The following is a 26,547-nucleotide window of genomic DNA, read 5'->3' as shown; positions in this document are numbered from 1 at the left end:
ACACACTATCTTCTCCCATTACCACCAATGTTGGAGTTCCCCAGGGTTGCATAAGCTCCCCCAGGTTGTTCACCCTGTATACTTCTGACTGTATCACCAATGTTCCAAATCAATATCTTCTCAAATATTCAGATGACTCTACTCTAGTGACCCTCTTCACACAACCTGAGGACCACACCCTGTACCAAGGCAATGTGGACTGGTTAATTGATTGGTGTGATAACAACTACCTCATTATTAACACAGTAAAGACAGAGGAGATAATTTTTGGTAAACCGCCCAAGCTCCAACTACCTCCCGTAAAAATCCATGACTCTGACATCAGCCAAGTCCCATCCTATAAATATCTGGGTGTTATGATCGACCAAAATCTGACTTGGACTGACCACATTGATTTCACCTGTAAGAAAATACAGCAACGCATATACTTCCTGCGAAGATTAAGATCCTTTGGTGCTAGTGCCCAAATCATTTTCTTATTTTTTACATCTGTGATCCAGAGCGTCATGCTTTACTGCAGTACAGCTTGGTATAATAGCCTCTCTGTAAAAGATAAAGCAAAACTCCAACGGCAAATTAAAATCTGCTCTAAGATCATTGGGCTGCCCATAGCAAACCTATTCCAGGAAGCCCATAATAAAAGTATGCTCCGACTGGCCACATGCATCTCTACAGATATCACACACACTCTCTACCAAGAATATCAGCCATTACCCTCAAGTAGGCGTTTCAGAGTTCCCCGCTTCAACCGCAACAGACTTAAACATGCTTTCATACATCAATCTATTCTTTTGCTAAATCAGTTGTAAGACTACATAGTATTTATTACTTCATGGTGGTATTATCTTCAAGTTATGTGGGTTGTATGTAATATATGTATGTATGTATGTATGTATGTATGTATGTATGTATGTATGTATGTATGTATGTATGTATGTATGTATGTATGTATGTATGTATGTATGTATGTATGTATGTTTGCCTGTACATAGGCCTGTGTCTTTTGTTTTGTCAGCTGTGCAATAGTCTTGTGATGTGATGTTATTGTGTAGGCCTATGTTTTTTCTGTTTTCTGTATTCTGTTTCGTCTTAACGAGTGTTGCTCAGGGATGCAAACTGAATTTCAGTGCAAACTGACAATAAAGTATCATCGTATCGTATCGTAAATGCTGCACTTGTGCACTTCGGGCACTGTTTTTCAGTGCCTAGGGCGCTCACGCTGAACATTTCAATTGAGCCAGTGCACTGAAAGTGACAGGATGATCCCCTAACAATGGCGGAAAAATGCAGTGCTTGAATGATGGGCTGGATCTCAAATGGCGCACTTGTGCACTTCGGGATACGCACTGAAACATGAACACTAAAGTGCACAAGTGCACCATTTGAGATTCAGCCATGGGCTATGTCTCAAATGACACACTTTTGTCAGTGCACTGACAGTCAGTGCACAGTGCACACAGTGCACTGAAGTGTTCAGTGCATAGTGTTGTGGAAAAATTTGAGCACTATGCACTGTGCCCTCGCTGGAAGTGACGGCTGAGCATGGCATTAGCTCGCCAAAATATGAGTTGGCTACTGTTTACAATGCGCAATGTGCTTGTATTTCCTTGTCCTTCACCCCAAAGGACAACAATCAGACATACAATACTTTGGTTGGCATGAAAAGGTTGGTGCCCCATCAACATTACTTACAGAATTAGGAAACTGTTGACCAAACTCTTCTACTGAACTGAATGCCACATTTCCTCTGTGTCATTGTCAACATGGCCGCCGTTTAGTGCATGCAGTGTCCATCATTCAAGCACTGCATTTTTCCGCCATTGTTAGGGGATCATCCTGGCACTTTCAGTGCACTGGCTAAACTGAAATTTTCAGCGAGAGCGCCCTAGGCACTGAAAAACAGTGCCCGAAGTGCACAAGTGCTGCATTTGAGACACAGCCATGGACACTGCACGCACTAAACGGCGGCCATGTTGACAATGACAGGGAGGAAATGTGGCATTCAGTTCAGTAGAAGAGTTTGGTCAACAGTCTCCTAATTCTGTAAGTAATGTTGATGGGACACCAACCTTTACATGCCAACCAAAGTATTGTATGTGTCACTTCCAGCAAGGGCACAGTGCATAGTGCTCACATTTTTCCTCGACACTATGCACTAAAGACCTCAGTGCAAAGTGTGCACTATGCACTGACTGTCAGTGCACTGACAAAAGTGTGCCATTTGAGACAGCCCATGTCTGCCTCTCTGTCTGTCTGTTTATTTTTCCACAATGTGTCTGTTGCCTGCAGGGGGAGCCAGTCACACAGCAAATCATAGACGCACTCCCAGGCAAACACATAGCCTAGTACACACAAACACACACAGTATGCGTCATGTAATATGAAAACAGCTGCTCACAGTCACAAACTGTGTTGACCAAGAGAACATGGGTTCAGTCTCTGATCGCACTTGTTCATTCATGTATTCATTCATTTGTAATGCTGAAATGTATTTTATTTTGTGTCCATTGCAGAGCTTTCCATGTCGGAGTTGTACAGGCAATCTGAAACAAGAGGCACACGGCTCAAAGGACCCCATAACGCATTTTCCCGGATTTTCTTATGGGCAGGCTCTTTGCAGGTCAGCCAGAGTGCAAGAGTCATGACAGCATGTACGAACGATATCTGTACCACCAAATCCGAACGACAAATCTGTAAATTAAAACCAGTAGATTTTTAAACATAAAACAGTTTGGTTCAATTTTTTTCACATTACTCATTATCTCATGTGCCGAGCACAATTAAATATGCTTTTTTGTAGGACTACATAAACTAATCCATGTGAAAACCAATGCCACTTTCTATGATAAATTAGCACTCTTTCTTGGCTAAACATAGCAGAATACAGTGCAGGGCTTGACATAAGTTTTTTTGCTCACATTGGTCACTGTGTGTATAGTTCCCCCAAGGGGCTAGCCATTTAGCCTTTTTGAATCAGTTTTGTAATCCTTTTTTTCTTTACAGCTGTTTTTTCTATGTTAGCCTACTCAGTCTATTCCAAAAAGAACCGTGCAAATGCCCTAAGGTGTCCAGAAGCATGAAGCCTGCATATGTCACACATTTACACATCCTCACGGCAAGAGGGGACACACAGAAAGAAAGAATCAAAGAAAGAAAGAAAAAAAGAGAAAGATTGTCTCTTTCATTTCGCACCTTCTCCACAGACCAAGAACAGCGCGTCTATCAAGTGCGATCCACATAGTTTCATGCGTTCAGATCCCGGCACAGGGGAGTTAGACACCAGGGCCCAGCAGCCAAACAGCAGCACCAACAGCAGCACTCTCACTCCTGACATGCTTCCTTCTGATGCCTCCTTCAGGGTTGTCATGTAACTAATGATATCCAGCCCAATGGATGCTAAAAAAAACCCACACTAAAGCCCACCCATCCGCCCACCTAAAGTGAAAGCCCATTGGGAAACTCCAACTCCCATTGTCATTGTGACACAGCACTCCACAGCACACTGTACACAACGAAATTACATTTATGCCTCACCCGTGCAAGGGGGCAGCCCTCAGTGGCGCCCCATGGGGAGCAGTGCGGTGGGACGGTACCATGCTCAGGGTACCTCAGTCATGGAGGAGGATGGGGGAGAGCACTGGTTGATTACTCCCCCCACCAACCTGGCGGGCCGGGAGTCGAACCGGCAACCTCTGGGATGCAAGTCTGACGCCCTAACCGCTCACCCATGCTATATAGAAAGATCCTATTCTTTTATCCAATTGAAAGCGTCCAATCTGGCCTCCTGACTTCCCAGAACTCTCCTGCTGTATGGTAAATGACTGACTGCATGGGACTGAACCCCAGTTTGTTTGCCTTGTTGAATTTTGGACTCCTGCTCAAATAAAGTCAGAAGTATAACAAAGTTGCTCTCATCAGAAGTTTAACTATTGCATTACATCTATCATAATAAAGGCACGAAAAGCCTAAGAATACTAGAAAGGACTTGGATGACCCTTCAGGTTGTTCCTTTGGGTAATTATGAGGGACTTCAACGGGAAAGCACCAAACACTGCATTATATGTAGCCTATTTTGTTTTTGCTTTCTGAAATGATCATGCTTTTGTTTACAGCTAAACTGGAACTTGCAACACTTTGTATACAGTAGAAAGTGGTTAAGCAAAAATCTTATAGAATGATTACATTTACTCAAAAAGGCCTACAGCTTCTATTTTCAATTTTTGGACCTCACAATCTGGGGTAAGTTAAAGGTCGTCATCCTTTCTAGAAAAAAATGTAATGTTATATTAAAACAGAAGGCTTTCTGTGCAGCCCTCCCTTGTTTTCAATCACACACACACGCACGCACGCACGCACGCACGCACGCACGCACGCACGCACGCACGCACGCACGCACGCACACAAGCACACACACACACACACACACATGAAGAAAGGCCTTTGCAATCACCTGCTCTCAATGAAATGGTGGACGTCCATTAATAATCAGACACAGCCTTCTCAGCATGAGATGTTGCCATAGCCGACATGCACAACAGTGGCGGAGGTGGAGATAATGCAGGCCTAGTGTATATTAGGCAAAATAATGATCTGTATTCTTCTAGATGGGATTAAAATGCCAACCACACCTTGCGTTCTTCCTGCCCGCTAATTAGACACACACACACACACACGTGCGCGCAGGCACGCAATTACGCAGTTAGGCAGGCACGCAGGCAGGCAGGCACGCACACACACACACACACACACACACACACACACACACACACACACACACACACACACACACACACACACACACATACAATATAAGGAAGCCAACAGGCAAGAACAAACAGGTTAGTTATCCCTGACCCAGTATAGGAAACCCAAAGTAGCATGCAAAGCTGTCAGCTCTCTCTCTCTCTCTCTCGCTCTCTCTCTCTCTCTCTCTCTCTCTCTCGCTCTCTCTCTCTCTCTCTTTCTCTGTGTGTGTGTGTGTGTGTGTGTGTGTGTGTGTGTGTGTGTGTGTGTGTGTGTGTGTGTGTGTGTGTGTGTGTGTGTGTGTGTGTGTGTGTGTGTGTGTGTGTGTGTGTGTGTGTGTGTGAGTGAGAGAGAGAGAGAGAGAGAGAGAGAGAGAGAGAGAGAGAGAGAGAAGGGAAGGTAGTAGGACAAGAATAGAACAGTATTTGTCAGAGAAATTTATTACAGCATTAGTGTTGCTTTGCTACCACGTGATTTTGAGTTTTGACCGTTTCATTTCTGGAATGTTTTATCATGTTATTCTGCAATGCCAACAATGTAGGCTTTCCATTACATCTACAGAATTTTTAAGGCCTCCAGCACGTCACAGCAGTTTTACATTGAGTTTCAATCTTCTTACTGTAAATGTTAAATGTTTTGTTGCCAGTTGCCTCTGACGTTTATTTAGCTTTCTTTTTACAAATCCCTCCTGCAGATGCCCCCACTCAAAATGCACATAACTCCTAAGTGTTACAGTAGTTCTCCAGGTCATAGAAGTCACAGTAGAAAAAGCAACACTGCTCCACGATGCCTCTCTTGGCTATGGTGCTGCCGAGAGCTCGGCCCCCCCTGCTGTCTAGGATGACACGGGTCTCCTCCAGAGACGGGGCGCTGTCCATCATGACACCTGCATGGACAGAGAGGCCTTTCATGGATGAAAATGATCCTGGTACGGTATATATCACACTTTATAATAATGATGCATCATAAAAAAACATTACAAATACTTATTTATATTTATATAGTTAATATATAATAATTAACTAACGATGAACAAGACATTAACATATTTTTAATCATCTACTGCTCTATTTATAAAATAGGCCTATCTACAAATACAGAGTATTTTTTATCCAATTACAAAACAATGTAAATGTTTGATGAATAAAAAATATTAACATAACATTTCCCACTCATTCACAAACATTTATTAAGGTTTTGTTCTTCATTAGTAAATATCTACTAAGTCTTTATAATGCTTTTTATGCATCCATTATTATTAAGTGTTACCCAATTTTCTTATATAATGGCTGGAGAAAAGAAAACATATTAGGACCATGCTACAAATAGTGGTCCTCGGAGCATTACTAAGGGAAGGATGGGGGAAACAGGATGGCGAACATACTGTAACCACAGAAGTACTTGGCATAGGCATACACTTGGCCTCTGCACACTTGCTCTGTATATTTCTGTGCACTTTGTATCTGAAAGTGTTGTAGGCTATGATTATGTCCTTGATTATACGTTGCTCTGGTTAAAAAAAACATCTGCCAAATGCAATGTAATATAATTTAATGTAATGTAATGTAAAGAAGTCACAGCACAGAAAGAACCCCCCATTTCCCCCCCTCTTACGTAGGCCTATGTTTTCCTCTCGGACGCGTTTTCCGGGCCGATAGAAGAGTCCTCTCTCCCCGCAGACGAGCAGCAGAGCATCGACCAGGTGAACGCCACACAGTCGGTGAGCACTGAGGGGAACAGCCAGCACGCTGGGGGGGCCGGGGGAAAGACACACGCAGCCCAGCAGCAGCAGCAGCAACACACCCAGTCCTGACATGCTGACTCCTACGCCTGCTGATGACAACACCTGTTGGTGGTACATGGTACAGTGCTTATTCAACACCTAAGTATATGATCATCATTTTGAGTGTAAACTCGACACCCTAAGTGTTCAAGTCATGTCAGCTTTTATTGTCACTTTCTTCATGCACAAGTCATACTAGGAAAATGAAATGACGTTTTATCTTCATTGAATTAAAACTTCTGAATTTGCTGCTTGAATACATTCAAATGAGGATCAGAAAGCTTACGATATAGTTTATATCTGTTGATGTTGATTCTCTTCACTGAAAATAACACAAATGGGTACAATACCTCCAGGTACACAACTGCTGTTATCAGAACAATTATTATAACATTACAATGTACCAGGCAAAAGGTAGGCCTACATAAAGAAAGTCATTTAGGTACATTATTAGACATTTAGGTACATTATTATTTGTCAAATAGTGTACTCAGAGAAGAACTTAGATGTGGTATACACCTTTCTGTGTGCATATTTGTGTGTGTGTGTGTGTGTGTGTGTGTGTGTGTGTGTGTGTGTGTGTGTGTGTGTGTGTGTGTGTGTGTGTGTGTGTGTGTGTGTGTGTGTGTGTGTGTGTGTGTGTGTGTGTGTGTGTGTGTGTGTGTGTGTTGTGAAATGGAATTAAAAACGGAAAGTCTTGCAAGTGTACAAAAATAGAAAACATTTATCAATAGAGAGATTAGTTTGACTGGATTTACTTCTGTTCAAATCAACCACAGAAGGGATTTACCCCCGTTTATAATGTTTGAAGTCATTGTACGTTTAATCATATGGTAGATTTTAAATGACAGTCAAACTAGAAATGATACATAATGAAACTGGAATAAACAGTCAAAGCAAAAACTAATGGCTATCGATTTTTTGCAGACAACGCAATTCGATGGTCTGCAGAAAAAGGTCTACCAGTAAGGAATGAGGTAAAAAGGTGATGAGCTTTCCAAAGTGATGAAGTTGAAGTCAGCCCTTACCTGACTAATGCTGAACACTGTTCTGGTGACTGCCAGGCAATGATGGTGCTCCCGGCGTGAATGTCCAGTAACACTGTGTTAGGGGGATATAACCATGGAGGGTTGGGGGTCTCTCTCTCTCTCTCTCTCTCTCTCTCTCTCTCTCTCTCTCTCTCTCTCTCTCTCTCTCTCTCTCTCGCGCTCTCTCTGCACTTGCCGTTCATTCACTTTTTGTCCAGCGATGAATTCTACTGACCGTTTGGGCTTTTCCTGTCTGCTGTTTAATCATCCCCTTTTCACCTGTGTAATTAGCTTTGCACTGGGATTGCCTGTACTGCCACTCTGATTTGTTAATTACCCCCATTACACGGAGCCCCAGACTCCACTCAACGCCCTGCCTCTCATCTGACCGACTGCCCAAAAACAAAGCTCTGTTGCCACACAGAGTGCCTGCATACTGTACACCCCACCCTCATAGGGTCTCTTCAGATGTTGCTCCAGAAATGTTCTAAGGATGTAGACTTCAACATCAATCATTCTTATGTGGACATATGGATAATTTGATCACAACCAAAGTAGCTTGTAATAATATTTTACGACACTAACTAATATGTCACTGATTCTTGAGAAAGTGGCTAAAACAGGTTGTAATGTTGACAGAAAAAAACTAAGTGAATTACAACATTATATGGTATATCCTTGTAGACTAAGGTCTTGACTTTTCAGAAATGCACGAGGCCAATCTCAACATTTTGTATTTTTTTCAGAAATCAGGCTTTTCTCCGATCATACCTTGTTTTTTGTCAACACCGTCAGACACAATTAAAAGTATTTAAAATTGTATTGATTTGGTTGCATATGTATCTGGAGTTTTTAAGTGATTATGTGTATTTTTTGTTTCACACATATGCCTTTAAATGTTGAAAATTCGCTTTTGTTCTATTTTAATACTGTTTTATGTGTTCTAATTTTAAAATATGTACCGTCATACGATGCTTACTTATCGCCCAAATAGAACAAACATTTTTTTGTACACAAAAATAAAGTGTTTATGCAAGATGCCATTGACTTGAGAGGGCTATTTATTTTGCTAAATGCAGGTACTAATTAGGCCACTTTCACCACTCTCAGATTACTGTCACCACCGTTAGTTCTTAAGTCACCACCGTAAGAAGGAGTTTTGGACATTTTAAATGAATGTGCTTACAACATTTTCCTTAGGAGTTGTTGAATTATCAAAGTAATAGCCAATTTAAGCCTACAGGAATATTGGTGAAATTACAAAAAAATGTTTGTTCTATTTGGGCGATAAGTAAGCATCGTATGACGGTACATATTTTAAAATTAGAACACATAAAACAGTATTAAAATAGAACAAAAGTGAATTTTCAACATTTAAAGGCATATGTGTGAAACAAAAAATACACATAATCACTTAAAAACTCCAGATACATATGCAACCAAATCAATACAATTTTAAATACTTTTAATTGTGTCTGACGGTGTTGACAAAAAGCAAGGTATGATCGGAGAAAAGCCTGATTTCTGAAAAAAAATGCAAAATGGGGAGATTGGCCTCGTGCATTTCTGAAAAGTCAAGACCTTAGTCTACAAGGATATACCATATAATGTTGTAATTCACTTAGTTTTTTTCTGTCAACATTACAACCTGTTTTAGCCACTTTCTCAAGAATCAGTGATAAAATACCACATTACTTTCAGAAAAACATTTTAAAAATGCATCATGTATCATTATTCTATAGCTTGTTTCTGATTGGAAAAAAAACTACAACCATCCTCTGTGGCTACTGACCACATCTGAGACAAGCTCCTCCCTTGTGAGCTGAGACACCTTAAGAAACAGGCACACTGAGCATGATTGGACAGAAACTTACAGGAAGAAATTTGTCACTTTTAAAGTTTTCCATGATAAACCAGTTACAGCAGGGTAATAATCAAGACAACCCAAAATACGCCACAGAAGTGTACAGCAAGAGCACCAAGGGAGTTTGCCAAGGGACATAAGCGCTGACTCCTGACAGAGCACTTGAGGACCACGAATTCAACGAAGACATGTAAGACTTCTTCAAAAGTGATGATAGCCAGAGATTAAATTAGTATTTGCTATGTATGTTGACAGCTTATGTGAGTTCATCATGTCATAGAGCAAAAAGGAGGACATATTGAATTGAAACATGTATAGGCCTACTGTACAAATGTTATATTTAAGTGATGATGAAGACATAATTATTCAAAAACAATTATTCAGAAACATCTTTCTGGGGATTTCTATTCACATTTAAATTCAATGGTGCACAAACCGACTTACCTCTGGAGGGAAATGAATATACTGTTTAGGCTATAAAACTCACATGGCTATAATTGTATATGGAAAATAAGAAATTGGTTACTTTGTGTGCCATTTGAGGAAGCACATACACTTTCCATTATAAGCAGTGTAAGGATAATGAGGAGTGGGACAGATAAAACTTTCACGGTCCATAATACATGAATCAATTATTTGTAAGTTGTATAATGATGATTTTCATATGGGTTGACACATGAAATACATCCTCTGTGATCATGGGGGCCGCTAGGGGGGGAAAAGTGGTACAGATTCTAAGGGCCCAAGCACTGATAGGGGCCCTTAAGGGGGCCCAAGCACTGAGAGGGGCCCTTAAGGGGGCCCAAGCACTGAGAGAGGCCCTTAAGGGGGCCCAAAATTTGAATCTTTCATGGGGCCCAGGGCGAGAGGGGGCCCAGAATTTGGTCCTTATTATATATTGTATGGATTAAATCGGGGGAACTTTTTAATGACCTTATCCTGGGCCTAGCCAAAGCTGTCAGCAGCCCTGAGTATTTGCAAGACGTTTCTGTTGGTTTTGGTAAATGCAAACATATTTGGACAGGACAAGGGTTGATTTGCATTCGCTCCCGCCCTTATAGGATGAGGTGTTCTGTCAATATCAGCCTGTTGAGTTCCAAGGAAAAGTCAATGTTAGAATATAAACTCTCCACGTCCACAGTATCCTAAAAGCTTCCTGGTTGAACAGCAAATCTTGATCAAGTCTTTATCAATAGTAGGCTATGTAGTCAAGTAGTTAAGTTATGTATCTTTGATCAAAGAATGATCAATGCATTGTGCTGAATTGTAGCTCACACTGCCCACATCAGACATCCCCTGGAAGACCTCACAAGGGGCCTTCCATGACTTTGGATGGAGTGACACGACCATTTCCCAATATCAAGTGTTCTAGCCTTGGTAGTGCGTGAAATGCCCAATGATTGGATACTCCTTGATGAACTCCGCGGAGTATCCAATCACTAGGCGTTTCACGCACTACCAAGGCTAGAACACTTGACAATGGGAAATTGAATAGCACTGGAAAACGGCAAGTGCAGCCTCCATCTTCTGTAGGTAGTAGATCTGTGCTCTTCAGTCAGTGCAAATCAATGGAGAGCTTGCCCTCTGTCAAAAAAATGACTAAAACTCTGTGAAACTCTGCGGGCACACCTGTTATCTAATATTCTACCTCTTTGCTCTGGATCCGACAATATTTTGTGTGAGGATGACACTGACTGAGGTTCATTCCAACTCATCATGTCATAACGAGCATAAAGAAACATGTTCATGTTTATAGCCTACAAGTTTTAGGCAACCTAACAAATGTCTTGTCAAATAATAACACTAACGCCATTCCTTTAAAGGATAACTCCAGCCAATTTCAACATGCAGTTGTAATGCTCACACTACCCTGGACTTGTCAGTACCTGATATATATTTCTTTTTTTCTTCAACATTGTCCGAGATCCTGGTCATTGTAATGGAGGCAGTTGTTCTTTACGTTAAAAAAAAACAAAAAACATTTTTATTTATTCCCAAAATCATCCAAAAGGTTATGCAACATCAGCAGACAACTAGCTAACAGCGATACCTTTTGGGAAAGTATTTGGAGTAGGCCTATGTTAAGAAAGTTTTGAATATAAACAAAATCTCAGAATCATAAGAATAGCTCAGATCTCGGAAAGGGCTGAGCCAAAAAATGCAGCGTCACCGGGTAGTGAGAAGTCAAGGGTAGCATGAGCAATACAACAGCATATTGAAATTGGCTGAACTGCTCCTTTAACAGATGAGTGCGCTGGAAACCTCTTTCTGTGCAGTTGTGGTGCATTCGGCCATGTAAAATGGTGCCTAAAGTGGCTTGACATATCAACTACATCATAACAACATTGCTATGGAATTTCCGAAAGCGGTAGCATATGAAGACATACAATTTTGGTGACAGAAAGGTTATAATATAGGCTCTGCGCTAGGGGGTGAATTTATGTCGTATCCTGCCATAATAGGATATGGTGATCTGTAGATCTGGATGTTGGTGGATGAACACCTCCTCTGCCCTTAAGCTCCAAGGAAGAGTCAATGTTTGTAGGCCAAAATAAACTTTCCATGACCACAGTAAATAGAAGGGTTTCCTGGTTGAATGGCAAATCTTGATAATATCTACTCTAATGATGTAGGAGGAACGTCTGTCTGTGTGTGTGTCCTGTTTGTTTGTGGGTTTTGCACTATTGCCACTCCTCCTCAGAAAACAGCACAAGTGACCAACTCAAACAACACACTTGGATGAGATCTCAGATAAGGCCCCACAAACACTGAATTTACAGCACTGTACACATGCATACAGTATGAAGGACACCCAGAGGGCAAGGGACGTCACTTCCTACCTCTGAAGGGCTCCAAAACTCTGTCTTTCTCTCCCTCTCGCCCTCTTTCTTTCTCTCTCTCTGTCTATCTATCTTGGGTAAACTGTATTTGATTTCACTGTATCCTATGTAACCTACAGTAGCGTTGAGTTAACTGTAATGTTACCTTGCAGTTGGTAATTAAATTGTCATATAACTTTCATTCATTTGTATCTCCTCATCTGTATCATGCCATTTGCCTTTCCTGTGTCTTAAGTTAAGTTAACACTGCTTCTGTTTCAAATGCCCACTCCTTTCCGTCGTTGGTTAGGAATAAAGTGGAGGGAAAAGTTATTATACTTTTACAGATTACAACACAGAGCCACAGCATTGACCTACCTGTCAGCAGGAAGCAATTTATGTAGCATTTGGGAGACTTTTGTAATGCGGTGGGACAATGTTGAATTTTCAGTGATGAAAGGTGATGGTTAGAGGCTTAGCATTGGGCATGGGGAGTTATGGGAGGCTGACGGAGATAAACTAAGTTAGGCCTATACTTTGTTATAGTCCATTGAAATTGCATGGAATGGAAATTTCTCTTTAGTGGTGGCAAATGTGTCTGAAATAAGTGAGAAACCCGGGGAATGTCGTCACAGTGTTGATGAGGTCGTCAATGTTGTTTTCTTTAAGATAAGCAGTGTGTGTGTGTGCTGTCTACAGCTGTTTGTCTGATGTCACATCATCTGAGTAGTGGAGATGCTGACAGACTGCCTTCTTTCTCTTTTATTTTCTTAGTGCAGTTGTTTTGCAACCCAGATTTGGAATCATGAACTCTTTAACTCATGTTGACTTCAACTTAACCATCTTAGAAGAAGAGGTCTGTGCCCGGGACATTGTTGAGAAGAACATAAATGAGCTGTCAGCTTCTGTAAGTACGCACAAGAATACATCTGGTGACACTTTTATTTTAGGGCTCACTTTTGCCACTAATACATGAGTAATTGCTGTCTATAAGTAACCTTCCGCTAGATGGTTAACTAATGGTTAACTAATGTTAGCTAATGGTAAAGTATTATTATGGCGCCCCGGAAAAGGGCCGCCCAAATATATTATTGTCATCAGAAAATGTCAAGTAGCCTAAGTGTTATACAATTGATTTAATAATGACGTATCAATGCTTATAATAGTATTATAGATGCACAACAAACATACCATTAGTTAACCATTTATAGCGCAAGGTTATTGCGAAGTGTTACCGAACACAAACATTCAGTGATGGACAACCTGGCTTCAGAAGCAACAATCCAGTGCCACATATTCCAAATGACCTGGTCTTACTGTACATTTCCAAATTGGGCAACTGGACAGGTAAAATTACATTTGTTGGAATATGTAGCACTGGCTTGTACCTTCGGATTCCATGTTGCCCATCACTGGACCTATTTTATTTAAGAAAAAAAGGTGTATCCTCCACACTCCGGTTCTTCATAATCTGGTGTGTCACATGAGAAGATTTATTTCAAGAAAACAAGGAAGTCCTCTGCAGTATCAGATGTGGGAAAAGCTTTATTTTATTAAGTAAAGTCTGGTGAAGAACACATAGCATCATATTGAAATGTTTTCTTTGGCACTTGAGGACATGAGGACATCTCCATTCACCTCTCAAGTGAGTCCCTTATATTTGCACATGTCTAGCAATTTGCTTTTTTTTGTTTTCCTCTCTAGAGATTCTATGTTGGGATTCTTTTTTTCCTTATTGTTTATTATCAAAAACATAAGGTCGTGTCAGATGCCAATACCCAGAACATACAGTACACACACCCTGAAATCATCATTTAAGAAATGGAAACTGTACTGTACTCAGGATTCTCCAACCTTGCTGTGTCATATCTTCAGTTGATTGCAACACTTTTCTTTGCAGGGCAAAGACGATGCCTTTTATGTTGCTGACCTTGGGGATGTTGTGAAGAAGCACCTCCACTGGACTCGAGCCTTGCCCCGCGTCCAGCCCTTCTATGCTGTGAAGTGCAACCCCAGCAGGGTGGTGGTCATGGCCTTGGCCACATTGGGTGTTGGGTTTGACTGTGCAAGCAAGGTATTTACATTACATTACACTAAGCTAACACTTTTATCCAAAGCGACGTACAGTTGTATTACAGGGTGTTGGTTACTGTCCCTGGAGCAATGTGGGGTTAGGTGCCTTGCTCAAGGGCCCTTCAGCCATGTGTGGTGTATCGACTTGTAAATGCCAAATTGTAGTACTGCCGGCCGCCGCTGTCGAAATGCCACTTGAGTTGAATTTTTACAAATGTAGTGTGGCACTGAGCCGTCTCCTGCGCCGCTACTGCCCAAAATGCCCCCCCCCCCCCCCGCCCCTGTGTTGGTGAACAAGGACTACAATGTTTCCATGCATTTTCTCCACAGACGGTAAAAGTCGCTTCAGTCCCGCTGATGGTGGCACAGCTGGTGTTAAAAGGCCCTAACCCTAACCCCTGACCCAGGGGTGTGGCTCAGGGACCAACTTTTAGCCCATGTCATATTTAAAGATTTTTTTTGGTCTTTTTTTAACTTTGTTGATGACGGGATAGTATGAGAAGTGGACAGAAAGTGAATGGGGGGAGAGACGGGAAGGGGTCGGCAAATGACCCTGGCCAGGAATCGAACCCAGGTCAGCCGCATGGCAGACGACTGCCCTACCGTTAGGCCATGGCAGGGCCCAGCCCAGTCATATTTACCTTGATAATTGGTCGAAAATGCCTGCCAAATGGCAAATATAACTGAATGTAACCTGTACCTGTAATGAATGTCTACCTGTAATGTAGAACACTTTGCTGCGTTGAGGCCAAACTAGTCTTTCAATCAGGAAACTGGAGTAAAACTTTGCAGGGGTTTAAAATCCCTATAATTTTGCATTGACTCTGTACCCCAGACTGAGATAGTTAGTCTATATTAGTGTTTCTCAATAGAGGCTCTACAGCCCCTCAAGGGGCATTGGGGAGCCCATGGGGGGCGTTGACAAGGGTACAGCTGAGAGGGGGCGGTGCTTAGTTGCCATTGGGGAGGCATTAGTTTATTTTATTTTTTAATACTAAGGGGGGTGTTGGCAGGCTTATGATGAGGTCCACCGGGCGTTTCTTCAAAAAAAGGTTGAGAACCACTGGTCTATATGATTTCTCCTTGACTTTGTTTCTCCCAGTCCGAGATCCAGCTGGTCCAGTCTGTGGGCGTGGAGCCGGGCCGCATCATCTATGCCCACACCTGCAAGCAGCCGTCCCATCTGCAGTACGCCTTGGAACACGGCATCACCATGATGACCTTCGACAACGAAGCAGAGCTGGAGAAGATAGCTCACTGCCACGGCCATGCAAAGTACGTGTGGGTTTTCTGTTTGTTTGCCTGACTTTTTGGGCCCTTTTATGCCTTTATTTGATAGTGACAGCGGAGAGATGACAGGAAATGTTTGGGACGGGAGAGAGAAAAAGGGAACGATCGGGAAATGAGCATGATCGGAATCAAACCTGGGTCCCCAGTGTAATGGCAGGCGCCTTAGCTCATTGAGCCACCACACCTGCCACATGTATTCTTTAAGAACACATTCATTATTTTTTCTACATGCACTAAATTGACAATGCAATTGCTTTTCTGTCTTTCTATTTCACTAATGAGAGAGATGCTTTCAGTTTCTTTGTTTTTCGCATGTATAGGCTATGTATAGTTTACATTGTGCACGTACAAACCCCAACTCCGAAGTTGGGACGTTTGGTAAACAGTGAATAAAATCAAAATGCTATCATTTTCAAAACATTCAATCTATTCATTAGATGGAGAATAGTTAAAAGATAACATATTAAGTGTTAAAACCGAGAAAAAATATTGTTTTGGGGGGCATATGTACTCATTTCTAATTTGATAAATGCAACACGTCTCAAAAGAGTTGGGACGGGGACAATAAAAGGCAGCAAATGTCGAGGAAGACTACAAACAAAACAAAAGACAACACATAACAGTTAAAAACATTAACCGATGAGATGATTTTATATAAAAAAGAGTGTTAATTCCTATCTTGGACATGATTTCACCAGCTTAAATGGTGGGTGTATTCCTTGTCATGTTTTGCAATGTTTTCCTTTCTGTAGTGCTTACAGTGTGACAGGTGTTGACCAAAAGCCCACCATTTTATCACCTGCTGGTCCTTATGATGGAGCCAAACTGTTAAAACATAGAGCATGCAATTTGACCTTACTATGTGGCGGTAATCGAAGATCTTCCTTAAAAATATAATGCATGAGTGGCTTTTCATGCTGTTTAAAACCCATTTAATTCAGCACTGTATTTAACTCTACAGATGAGTGAGAACATCTTAACCAATGCACTACTGCACCCGCATGCCATCATGGAGGCTGACTTTTGAAGTTAGCACTAACACAAGTTGGATGGTCCATTTTCACTGTAGCACAGGATGTGCAATGCTCTATTATTGTCAAAAAGAATGGACTTATACAACTTCTGCTGACGCAAAGGACAGTTTCCCATGACTTCTGGGTCTGTTTCAAGTGAGCTCAGGTGCTTAAGAGAATGTTACACCCCTGTATCATTTGCACGCATTAAGCATTCTTAATATGGTCAATTTTCAATGGCTCTAATGCCTGGAGTGCTAGAGTGAGACTACAGCCAATATATATTTCATGATGTCATGAACCTATACAATGGTTTTGATAACAAAAATATGTCTTATATACACTCAATCGTGGTAAATCAAAGGGAATTCAAAAATGTATGTAATAACTATGGTAATTATTCCCTTTGCATCTTTAATTCTGAGTGACTCAGCCTCTCTGTGATGATCTTATACCTGGACACCTATATTGTCCGTCAGTACAATTCATTTTGAAATGTTCTTCTTTGTTGTTTTATCTTATTTGGATGTTTACTAAATTTCACTGATCCCCGTCCCAACTTATTTGAGACGTGTTGCATTTATCAAATTAGAAATGAGTACATATGTCCCCCAAAACAACATTTTTTCTCGGTTTTAAATTTTTAATATGTTGTCTTTTCACTATTCTCCATCTAATGAATAGATTGAATGTTTTGAAAATGATAGCATTTTGATTTTATTCACTGTTTACCAAACGTCCCAACTTCACCGGAGTTGGGGTTTGTATAATGAAAACACAAGGTATTCCATTTTATTCTATTCTATTTTATTCTATTAGAAACAGTTTCTGTTGCCAAGCCATGCTAGACCCACATCAAAATATGTTGAGGAAGGCAGAGAACTTTGTTTTGCCGAAGACATGGGTCTTTCACAGCTAGGCTGCAGTTCCTGCTCAATCTCTTGTTCATGAGACACTACATACTGGACGTTACAGGAGTAGTAGGGTCATCCCTCTCAGCGCTTAAGAAGTAGCAGTAAGAAGAAGTAGCCTAGTAAGAAGCTTGGAGACTTCTTTTCCAAGAGTACTGCTTCCCTTCATACCAGAAATCCTCTCACGAAAGCTATGTCGCACTAAACTTTGTGACTGTTTCGTGTTCGTACTCTGAATTCTTACAGACATTTGCAGCATGTTTCTGCCCCCTTTTTATTTGTAAGGTTCTTTGCATAGAACCATCAGCGCAGTATAGTGTGACATTAAATGTGTATAGACGTACATGAAAACTCATTCCAGGTTTTGTCTTGTTGCCAGGCTGGTTTTACGCATTATCACAGACGATTCCAAGTCTCTGGTGCGTCTGAGCAACAAGTTTGGGGCCCCACTGAAGAAGTCACGCGTGCTGCTGGAGCGAGCCAGCGAGCTGGGCCTGGAGGTGGTCGGTGTCAGCTTTCACGTGGGCAGTGGCTGCACTGACCCACAGGCCTATGCACACGCCCTCTCTGATGCACGCTATGTGTTTGACTTAGGGGTGAGTAAGTCCTAATGCTCACCTCATAACTTACGTTAGGTCAATTTCTTGTGTATTTCTGTTCTTAAGTTCTCGCCGTCAACACCTTCATAGGCCTACATGTACATGGAATTTAGCCTGTGGATAAGATGTAAAGAGTTAAAGCAAAGTCATATTTAATACAATTTCTGTTTCAATTAATTTTTTATGCTGAGCTGGGATGCAACACGAATATCCCCATTTCAAATTGTACTATTCAGTCACATTTAAAGTCAATCCTTGAAATGAAATTAAATGTCAGATTCAGCATTTCAGCGCATATTCATTAATGACTCTGTTTAGGCGGAGCTGGGATACAATATGAACCTCCTGGATATTGGGGGTGGATTTCCTGGAAAAGAGCACACCAAGCTGAAGTTTGAGGAGGTGTGTGCTGTTTCTAAACACTGGTTACATCCACTTTACAGCCCTTTGGGTCAGATGGGATCGTCTGTGATCAGACTCACTGTTTGCTGAATATACTCAGATACATAATATCAATATATGAAGGGTTTATTTGCAAAACGGTGTATCTCCATTTTTGGACTTTTGCATTTTATTATTGAAAATGACTGTTCAGAGGGCCTATCAACTATGTGTGAATTCTTACCATTCAAATATTTTGAGAACATACTTTTTTAACCTACATAAAATGCATTTTGCAATGCAATTCAATGGAATGCCCAATACAAAAGGTCAATTTCCCAACATTCTACAAAATGGAGATTTGCAAATAAACCCTTCATATGTAACTATAATATTGCTACTTCTTAGATGCTCTGCACGAAAGGGCTATGCTACATTATATTGTATGCTAATGTCTTTCTTTTGGAATGCAACTAGCTACATTCCCTTCAAAGGTGAAGAAGTAAAGGTGTCGATACACGGCAACTTTGAGCAATGTGTCTGGTCAACAATACTAAGATTTTGCTTGGATTCGTATCGGTTCAGAGGCAGAAAACCTCTTTTAATCATTCCTTCAGATAATTAGGAACCAATCATGTTGCTGTCCAGCAACGTTGACCAAAAAGGTGCCCTGTGTATCATTGCCTTGAAGTGTCATTTAAGGTGAATTTACAAACCGGTCCTCTCTTGCATGCAGTACACGGCTGTTATCAACCCGGCTCTGGAGAAGTACTTCCCTGTCAACTCTGGGGTGAAGATCATTGCCGAGCCTGGACGCTACTACGTAGCTTCAGCTTTCACGCTCGCTGCCAACATCATTGCCAAGAACGTGGTGATGCAAGAGCAGTCAGCCTCTGATGGTATTAAGATTTTATGATGTGAATAGCAACAGTCTGAATCCAAAGCCTGATTGCACCAAGGATGAGCAAATTGTTCTGTGTGTTTCTGATTCCATGGTGGGGTTTTTTGTGCTTTTCCAGAGAACGGAATTGGGACCAGTGACCGTACCCTGATGTACTATGTAAATGACGGAATTCATGGTTCATTTCACTGTAGTTTCACAGATGGCTCTCCTGCTCTGCAATCCCTTGTCAAGGTAAAATAGGACATTCAATATTCTCATAATATGCACCGTTCTGCCATTGGAACGCTGTATTAGTCATTGAAAAACATTACGACTTTGTCATTCTGGTAAAGAAACATTTATTACAGGGGCCATGCAATAAATTAATTAAAGCCTTAAAACATGTCCCCAATTAAATGTGCATTTACCAGAATGGTAATGACCAAGTTGTTATGTATTTCCTAAGACGTGTAATGCCAGCAGTGCACTAACCTGATTCGCCTTCGTCTTCACGATGTCCTCTGGGTACCCACCACAACTGGCACATTTTTGAATGAGGCTATCAAAAATCCCTGCAGGTAATTGGCTAAACAATCTATCCTGCTCACTTCAGCCACTCTGAACTCAACCCATACTACTGTAATGCAGCTGAGAGCGACAGCCGGAAGACGCAATCACTTCCGGCCATAATTCTGCCCATGTATGGAAAATCCCACCATTTGATGATCCTGATTGGCTCATTCGTTCAGAAACGACTCTGACTTTCACAGTACTCAGATGGTTGCATGAGGAAACTGGAATGTACTTGCGTTGAGTTTGGTGAAAAGCAGCCAGAAGTCAGGTTAGCAGTGTAGTACCACAGCTAAGTCTTTTCAATGACTATTATAGCGTTCCACTTGCAGAACAGTGCACATGATGAGGCTACAAGTCTGATGCACGTTCCAAACAACTGCACAGTTTTGCATTGAGTTGTTGACCCACCTCACTGTGTTATTTCTATGGCTCTTGTAGAGGCCTAAGCAGGATGAACTGTGGCACCCCAGCAGCATATGGGGTCACACCTGTGACGGCCATGACTGTATTGTGGAGCGCACTCTCCTGCCGGAGCTCCAGATTGGAGACTGGCTGCTGTTTGAGAACTGGGGAGCTTACTCTGTGGCTGCCTATTCAGGCTTCAATGGCTTTCAAAGGCCAGATACCTACTACGTTGTGTCTCGAGTGGCTTGGTAAGTATGACTAGTTTTTTTTAACCCAAATGCTTATTATTTACACAGAAAAAATTGCAGTGTTAATTCAGCACTCTAAGAGAGTCGATTTAACATCTTCTAGAGCAGGGGTTTTCAAACTTAACCATGACAAGGCCCCCCCATATAAATTTCAACCAAGGCCCCTCTAACATGCGTTGTGCCACACTAATTTTTCCTGTTCACTCCCTTTCACAACCATAGCCTAGATTTGTGAGGCAGCAGTACCCTTCTAGGACAAAAATAATAGTAGAAAAAAGTTCAGATATTGTTAAGCTTATTTTTGGATGATTTTGGTTTACGTTAGATTTATTAAATTATTCACTGGGTTGTGCTGTTGCTTTCCTACCAACCTGCCGCGGGCCCACTAAGCACTCCCTCGCGGCCCGCGGCCCCCACTTTGAAAACCACTGTTCTAGAGTCCATTTGGCCCCAGATTACTCAGTAAGTGTTCAAGTAACATTTCTTTCTGTGCAAATCTGAACATTTTTTATACAACTTTTACAAATGTGTGCACATTACAGGCAGTACCTGCAGCAGGTCCATGGCCAGGGGATGCCCGTCTCCATGCAGGGCTGAGGCATGGTAACATGTGGTCTGGCTGAGAGCGGCCCAGAGCTGACAGCCAAGCACAGTCGCACCAAAGCACTCTTAACGCCACTCACCAAAGTGCTCAACCCAAAACTTGCACTGTAGCTTTAGCTTGGTAGACCAGTCCAACACACTTCATTTCATTCCATACAGGGCCTCTATAGTTCATTTAATTCTACAGAGGGCCTGGCTCTACCCTATTAGCAAAAGGGCCTTTTAATACATGGGTTGCACATTTGCAAACACCCCCTGGCTGCACACTCTTCAACCTCTGATTGTTGGAAACTGCTGTTGGAAAGTGCTGTCGGTCAAAAAATTAGCTCACCTAGTTGGCTGCTTAACATCTTGCCCCTCCTCACAACGTGAATGTTTGTAAACGTGAAACCCATGTATACCTTAATTTTAAAATTATTTTTTTCTTTGTCCCTTTAATTCACAGTCGAGAGAAGACTAACAGACAGGGGGGGAGAGAGAGGGGGGGGCTATCAGGGGTGATAGCCTGGCTCTCGCAGGACCTGCGTAGTTCCGCACAGCTCCGCCGGGGGCTTTATGTGCCACACACACACACACACACACACACACACAAACACACACACACCACACACCACACACCACACACACACACACACACACACACACACACACACACACACACACACACACACACACACACACACACACACACACACACACACACACACACACTGTGAAGTTCTCCGTCCAGGAACTAGCCAACACGATTGTTTCACTAACAATGGCGAGTCATACGGCAACTGTAATGTAGACTCTTCCACATACAGACAACGGTTTTGAGGGAGTATGTTGGTGGAAAGCAGGGACACTTCTTGATAGATGAAGCCATGGCTTCTGAAAATGAATCCAATGCGCGCTCTCCCAGACTTAGTGTAGCTCGCGAAGCTGTGCGGATTCTGGCGAGAGTCAGGCTAGGGAAATGACCCAGGTCCTCATGAGCACGTCGCCCATATTTGGTTGGGTGCATTACCTGGTTTCACCACAACGCAGCCATCCAATTTTGTTTATTTTTTGGGTTTGTTTATTTTATGGGCTTGCAACTGCTAGCCTCCAAAATACATGTACTGTATTTCCCACCGCAATATGCATTGTATTTGAAAACTATGTGCCTATCTGGGTAACTTGAAACCTGAAAGCTGTAATTGTGTAATGAATGTATGCTTTGACAGGTCCCTTGTTATTGTGTTTACATGTGAGTAAATTAACAATTAAAGGAATTCGGATCATATGTGATGTTCAATGGCAATGGCAGCCCCCCCCCCACACACAAACACGCACAGGACAGAGAGAGAGAGAGAGAGAGAGAGAGAGAGAGAGAGAGAGAGAGAGAGAGAGAGAGACACAGAGAGAGAGAGAGACACAGAGAGAGAGAGAGACACAGAGAGAGAGGCACAGAGCCTCTATTTTGCCGGCTCATTTTCCTGTTGCGCTAAATTATTTAACAATGTCATTAATGATTACATCAATCAGCCTCCGTGTATGTACTTGCGCACCTATCCCCCAGCTCTCCATTATGACTCATTACTCCGTCTGAATGAGCAACGCGTCTGGACTGCGCAAGGAATGCTCTTACACACCTCCCGTCACGAAAGACACCGAGAAAGGCATAGAAAAGGGCAAGATGGGGGATGTGAGAAAAATGTATCAGCACTGACATTTCAGAAGTGGAATAACTAAAAAAGTTGGATATGGTCTGAGGAGGACATGGGGAAGGAACATTTGAGAGGAGAACAATTAACCCATTGTTCTCTGTTAGTTTCCCTGTGCAGTTCTGCATTGTAATGATGTCTTAGTCAACATGCTTTATTTCATTTTGGTGACAGTGATGTACAACCTGTAGTAGGCTATTCATTAGTTTACAATCCAGTGCCACATACTGTATTCCAGATGTCCTGGTTTTATGTCCAATTCAGCCTTGCGATTGCCTAGTTGAATGATCCCCTGGTTAACTCAGGTTATTAAGCAGGTTATTTGGAATCTGTAGCACTGGATTGTAAATTAATGAATCCAAGCTGCCCATCACATGATCTTTTTCTCTGCCCACAAGAGTCCACATGCCTTAGCCTGTTAAGACATGGCCCCCATTATGAATTTGAGGTCACTAGAAAGGCAATGACCAAGTCGCGTGGTGTTACTAAAGGGCAGCTCTGTGCCTTATTGTAGTACTGTGGTAATTCAATATTTTCAGTGACTAAACTAAAGTGGCTATTACAGGGTTACACTGGTGGAACAGTGCCCATTATGAGTCTACACAACGTAAATACACAAAACCCTGCTGAGTATATAGACATCTGCGGCTTTTGTGACGGACAAGGGACAAGGAAGAAATAATTGACAGATGAGAGAAAATGTTTGTCAAATACTCACAGTTGTATCAAGAAAGGAAACAGGATGTTAAATTTGTTTCCCGGGGGTTGAAATGGCAGTCTGCTGGCAAAAGCAAACAGTGAGGGGTGTAGATCAGGACTATGATACAACTGAGGTGCAGTCCAAGTTCCAAGTTAGTGGGGCCTACAATTTCAATTATCCAATGATGACCAATCTGCATTCAGAAGCTACAATCCACTGTCACATATTCCAAATGGCCTGGCTTTAGTTAGGCCATTTGGACAAAAGTTAAAACCAGGTCATTTGGAATATGCCAGCTCTCTCTGTTGCTTCTTCTAACAACTACTCCTCCCATAACTTCATGATTAAACATTTTCCAAGAAGTCAATAGTGTTGTTTGCAACAAGTCAAAGGATTTCAAAATAACTGCATCAGTAATAAAGAAAAGGATGGTGTTGCGTAGTTTTCAGCTGTGACGCCTGTTGGCCGGATGACGGCAGCAGTACGCATCAACATCTGTAATCAGTCATGGAGGCTGCAACACTACAGGGGTCTCTGGCGCCCCAACGTGGAAAGATGAGGAGCTACACCTTCCAAGAGATCTAGACAAGAGTGGAGGACACACAGATGTGGAACAAGGCTAGTGAAAAGGAGTACTGATAGAGGATACAAACATATGTGGCGGAGGGAGAGGAGGGGGGTGGGGGGTGGGGGTTGGGGTGTAAAAAACACAGCATTGATGTCAAAGACATAAGAATTTGGGTATAATGTCCAATGCAGTGTTCATGTCAGAGCCAATCCACTACCAGAGAGCCACAATCAGAATATTAAACCCATCCTTCTCTCCTTCAGCCACAATACATCCCAGCTATACACTCAGTGGGTTAAGAGCTGCACTCAGTCACACAGGCAACCCCCTGCCAACCCCCCACCCGAGAGAGAGAGAGAGAGAGAGAGAGAGAGAGAGAGCAGAGAGAGAGAGCAGAGACAAAGAGGGACAGCCGTCAGCAGCAGCGACGCACAAATACTCCACTCTGCACCCCGCTTCATCACTATGGAAACATCACCATGGCAACAAGACACGTTGTTCAGCAAATTCCACAGATTGGAGGCTTTCTCTCCTCTCTACTTCTCTAATACTCCGGCTTCGCTCCACTGCTGCCGCTGCTGCAGGTCTCTCTAGCGTCTGCTTAAACAAAAAAAAGGGAAATTGGCTCAAGAAGAAGAGAATACATTGCAGAGTTAATACAATTCCATAATCATCAAGGGCCTCGCGCGTCATAATCCTGCAGCCTTCAGTATTGCACACATGAATCCCACTCCACGCTGTCAACTAAGACTTCAGATGGACAGTGAGAAAGACAGTTTAGGCCTACATTTACTGCAACCCCCCAAGTTAATTTTGTCGTTGTATGTTTTAAAAAAATAATTCTCCATTATACAGTACTCTCCTGTGTTTTTTTGGGTGGATAGAGTTTAGTGAAATTTAATCACATGACCTTTGTTGTAGCCTATACAAAATGATGAACCTGTAGGCCTATAAAAAAAAGATTCTGGAGCAACGTGTCATTTTCCCCTGTCATGTCCATCATTTGAATGTTTTTATTGGCTTCTTCCAAAGACTCAGAGATCCATTTACAGAATACAGACAGGGTGATCGAAGCTCCACGGAGCAACTGTACAATATTTACACACCGAGAGCAAACCAGGAGCTAAAGCTCCAAATAATAATAATAATAATCCTTAATATTAGCATCATAACAACCAACAGATAAAAAAACAGAAACACTTAACACAGACATCTTTTGTACATTTTTTGAAAAAACAAAAAAACAAAGTTAAAACAAACGGAAAATAACTGTTTCAGCGTTCCACTGCGGTTTCTCTCTACTAACACTTCATTTTTTTTCTTCTCTCATAGTCTTTTGAAGAACGGAAAGAACACATTATTTAGCTTAAATACATTTCTCCTTCCTCTTTTTCTTCAGAATGGAGACATAAAAAATGACATCAGACACTCTTTTTAAGCCACACCCCCGTCAGTGTGCCCTGCCACAAGATCTTTTTTTTTTTTCTTCTCTTCTCGAATCTTTGAGCCTTGGGCACAGGAGGAATAGAGAATTGAAGGGCGAGCCATTTCATGAGCACACCCATTAAAACATCATTATTTAAAACAATAACATCAAATTGCCCCGTCTAGAGGGAATTCCTTCATAAAAATGTCCAGGTATAAATAATACAAATCATAATTGTTGATCATACATATTTATATATTTAAGAGGATATGTTTTGCTCAGAACACGACTGTCTGATGTTGTAGTCGGCTGTCCACAGTTCTTCCAACGTCTAGGCCGTCTACATTTTCCGCAGGTGTTCTCCACACGCTTTCATCCCTCCAATGCTTCTATCCTTCTTTTCTGTCTCTCCTTTATCTCCTCATCATCCACTGATGAAAATGTCAGCAATGTTTATAAAAACAAACAAGCAAACTAAGCCTTCACAAAAAAAAAATGCTTTTCACATCAATGTTAAATCTCTTCATGAAGTCCGGCAGAGTGCATCCACCCCATGGTGAGGAGAATGGACCTGTCCGGCTGTCCTGTCCTCCCCTGTCCAGGCATAAGGCTGTGAGATGGTTCAGTCCTCTTCCCCTGGGCTTTTGTCCTAGAGCCCATACACATACACTATATACATATATATGTCCATGTTTAAGCCTTGGCAATGAAGATCAAGGCCTGTACACCATAGACATACATACAAGTATATACCGTATGCATCCATGTTTTTATGCTCTGGTGCTGAAGGTCACGCCGGTAAGGTCATAGACATATATACATGTATATACCGTATCCATCCATGTTTATGCCATAGACATACACACATGTATATACTGTATGTGTCCATGATCTTGCCATAGACATACATGTGTGTATGCCTCCATGTTCATGCCATGGACATATATAC

General features: G+C 41.9%; 3 protein-coding genes and 1 long non-coding RNA gene across 4 annotated transcripts in view; 1 reads left to right on the top strand and 3 right to left on the bottom strand.

The window, feature by feature from the left end:
- Positions 1-2,481: 2,481 nt before the first annotated feature.
- LOC134441076 (uncharacterized) lies at positions 2,482-3,406 on the bottom strand. The gene is made up of 2 exons (XR_010033095.1): positions 3,193-3,406; positions 2,482-2,691 (listed from the first exon to the last, which is right to left on the bottom strand). It is a non-coding gene; the product is annotated as an uncharacterized LOC134441076 (long non-coding RNA).
- Positions 3,407-5,465: 2,059 nt separating this feature from the next.
- On the bottom strand, positions 5,466-6,604 carry LOC134465142 (insulin). Its single transcript, XM_063218617.1, has 2 exons — positions 6,358-6,604; positions 5,466-5,629 (listed from the first exon to the last, which is right to left on the bottom strand). Exons 1-2 carry the CDS (start codon positions 6,602-6,604, stop codon positions 5,466-5,468), a joined length of 411 nt encoding a protein of 136 aa, XP_063074687.1.
- Positions 6,605-9,544: 2,940 nt separating this feature from the next.
- On the top strand, positions 9,545-21,643 carry LOC134440906 (ornithine decarboxylase 1-like). Its single transcript, XM_063191062.1, has 10 exons — positions 9,545-9,608; positions 13,012-13,144; positions 14,138-14,311; positions 15,413-15,585; positions 17,904-18,120; positions 18,442-18,525; positions 19,241-19,403; positions 19,524-19,639; positions 20,399-20,613; positions 21,156-21,643. The coding sequence occupies exons 2-10, from the start codon at positions 13,043-13,045 to the stop codon at positions 21,208-21,210; spliced, it is 1,299 nt and encodes a 432-aa protein (XP_063047132.1). The 5' UTR covers positions 9,545-9,608; positions 13,012-13,042; the 3' UTR covers positions 21,211-21,643.
- Positions 21,644-25,478: 3,835 nt separating this feature from the next.
- Positions 25,479-26,547, bottom strand: part of prr12b (proline rich 12b) — a 38,754-nt gene continuing 37,685 nt past the window's right edge. The window contains exon 18 of the mRNA XM_063191242.1: positions 25,479-26,547. This exon is cut by the window's right edge and continues 163 nt beyond it. The gene's annotated coding sequence lies outside the window, so the exon portion shown is untranslated.

The sequence above is a fragment of the Engraulis encrasicolus genome, chromosome 2, assembly GCF_034702125.1.
Source record: "Engraulis encrasicolus isolate BLACKSEA-1 chromosome 2, IST_EnEncr_1.0, whole genome shotgun sequence".
Taxonomy (NCBI): Eukaryota; Metazoa; Chordata; class Actinopteri; order Clupeiformes; family Engraulidae; genus Engraulis; species Engraulis encrasicolus.
Note: the sequence above shows the minus strand (reverse complement) of the source record. Positions and strands in the feature narration are given on the sequence as shown.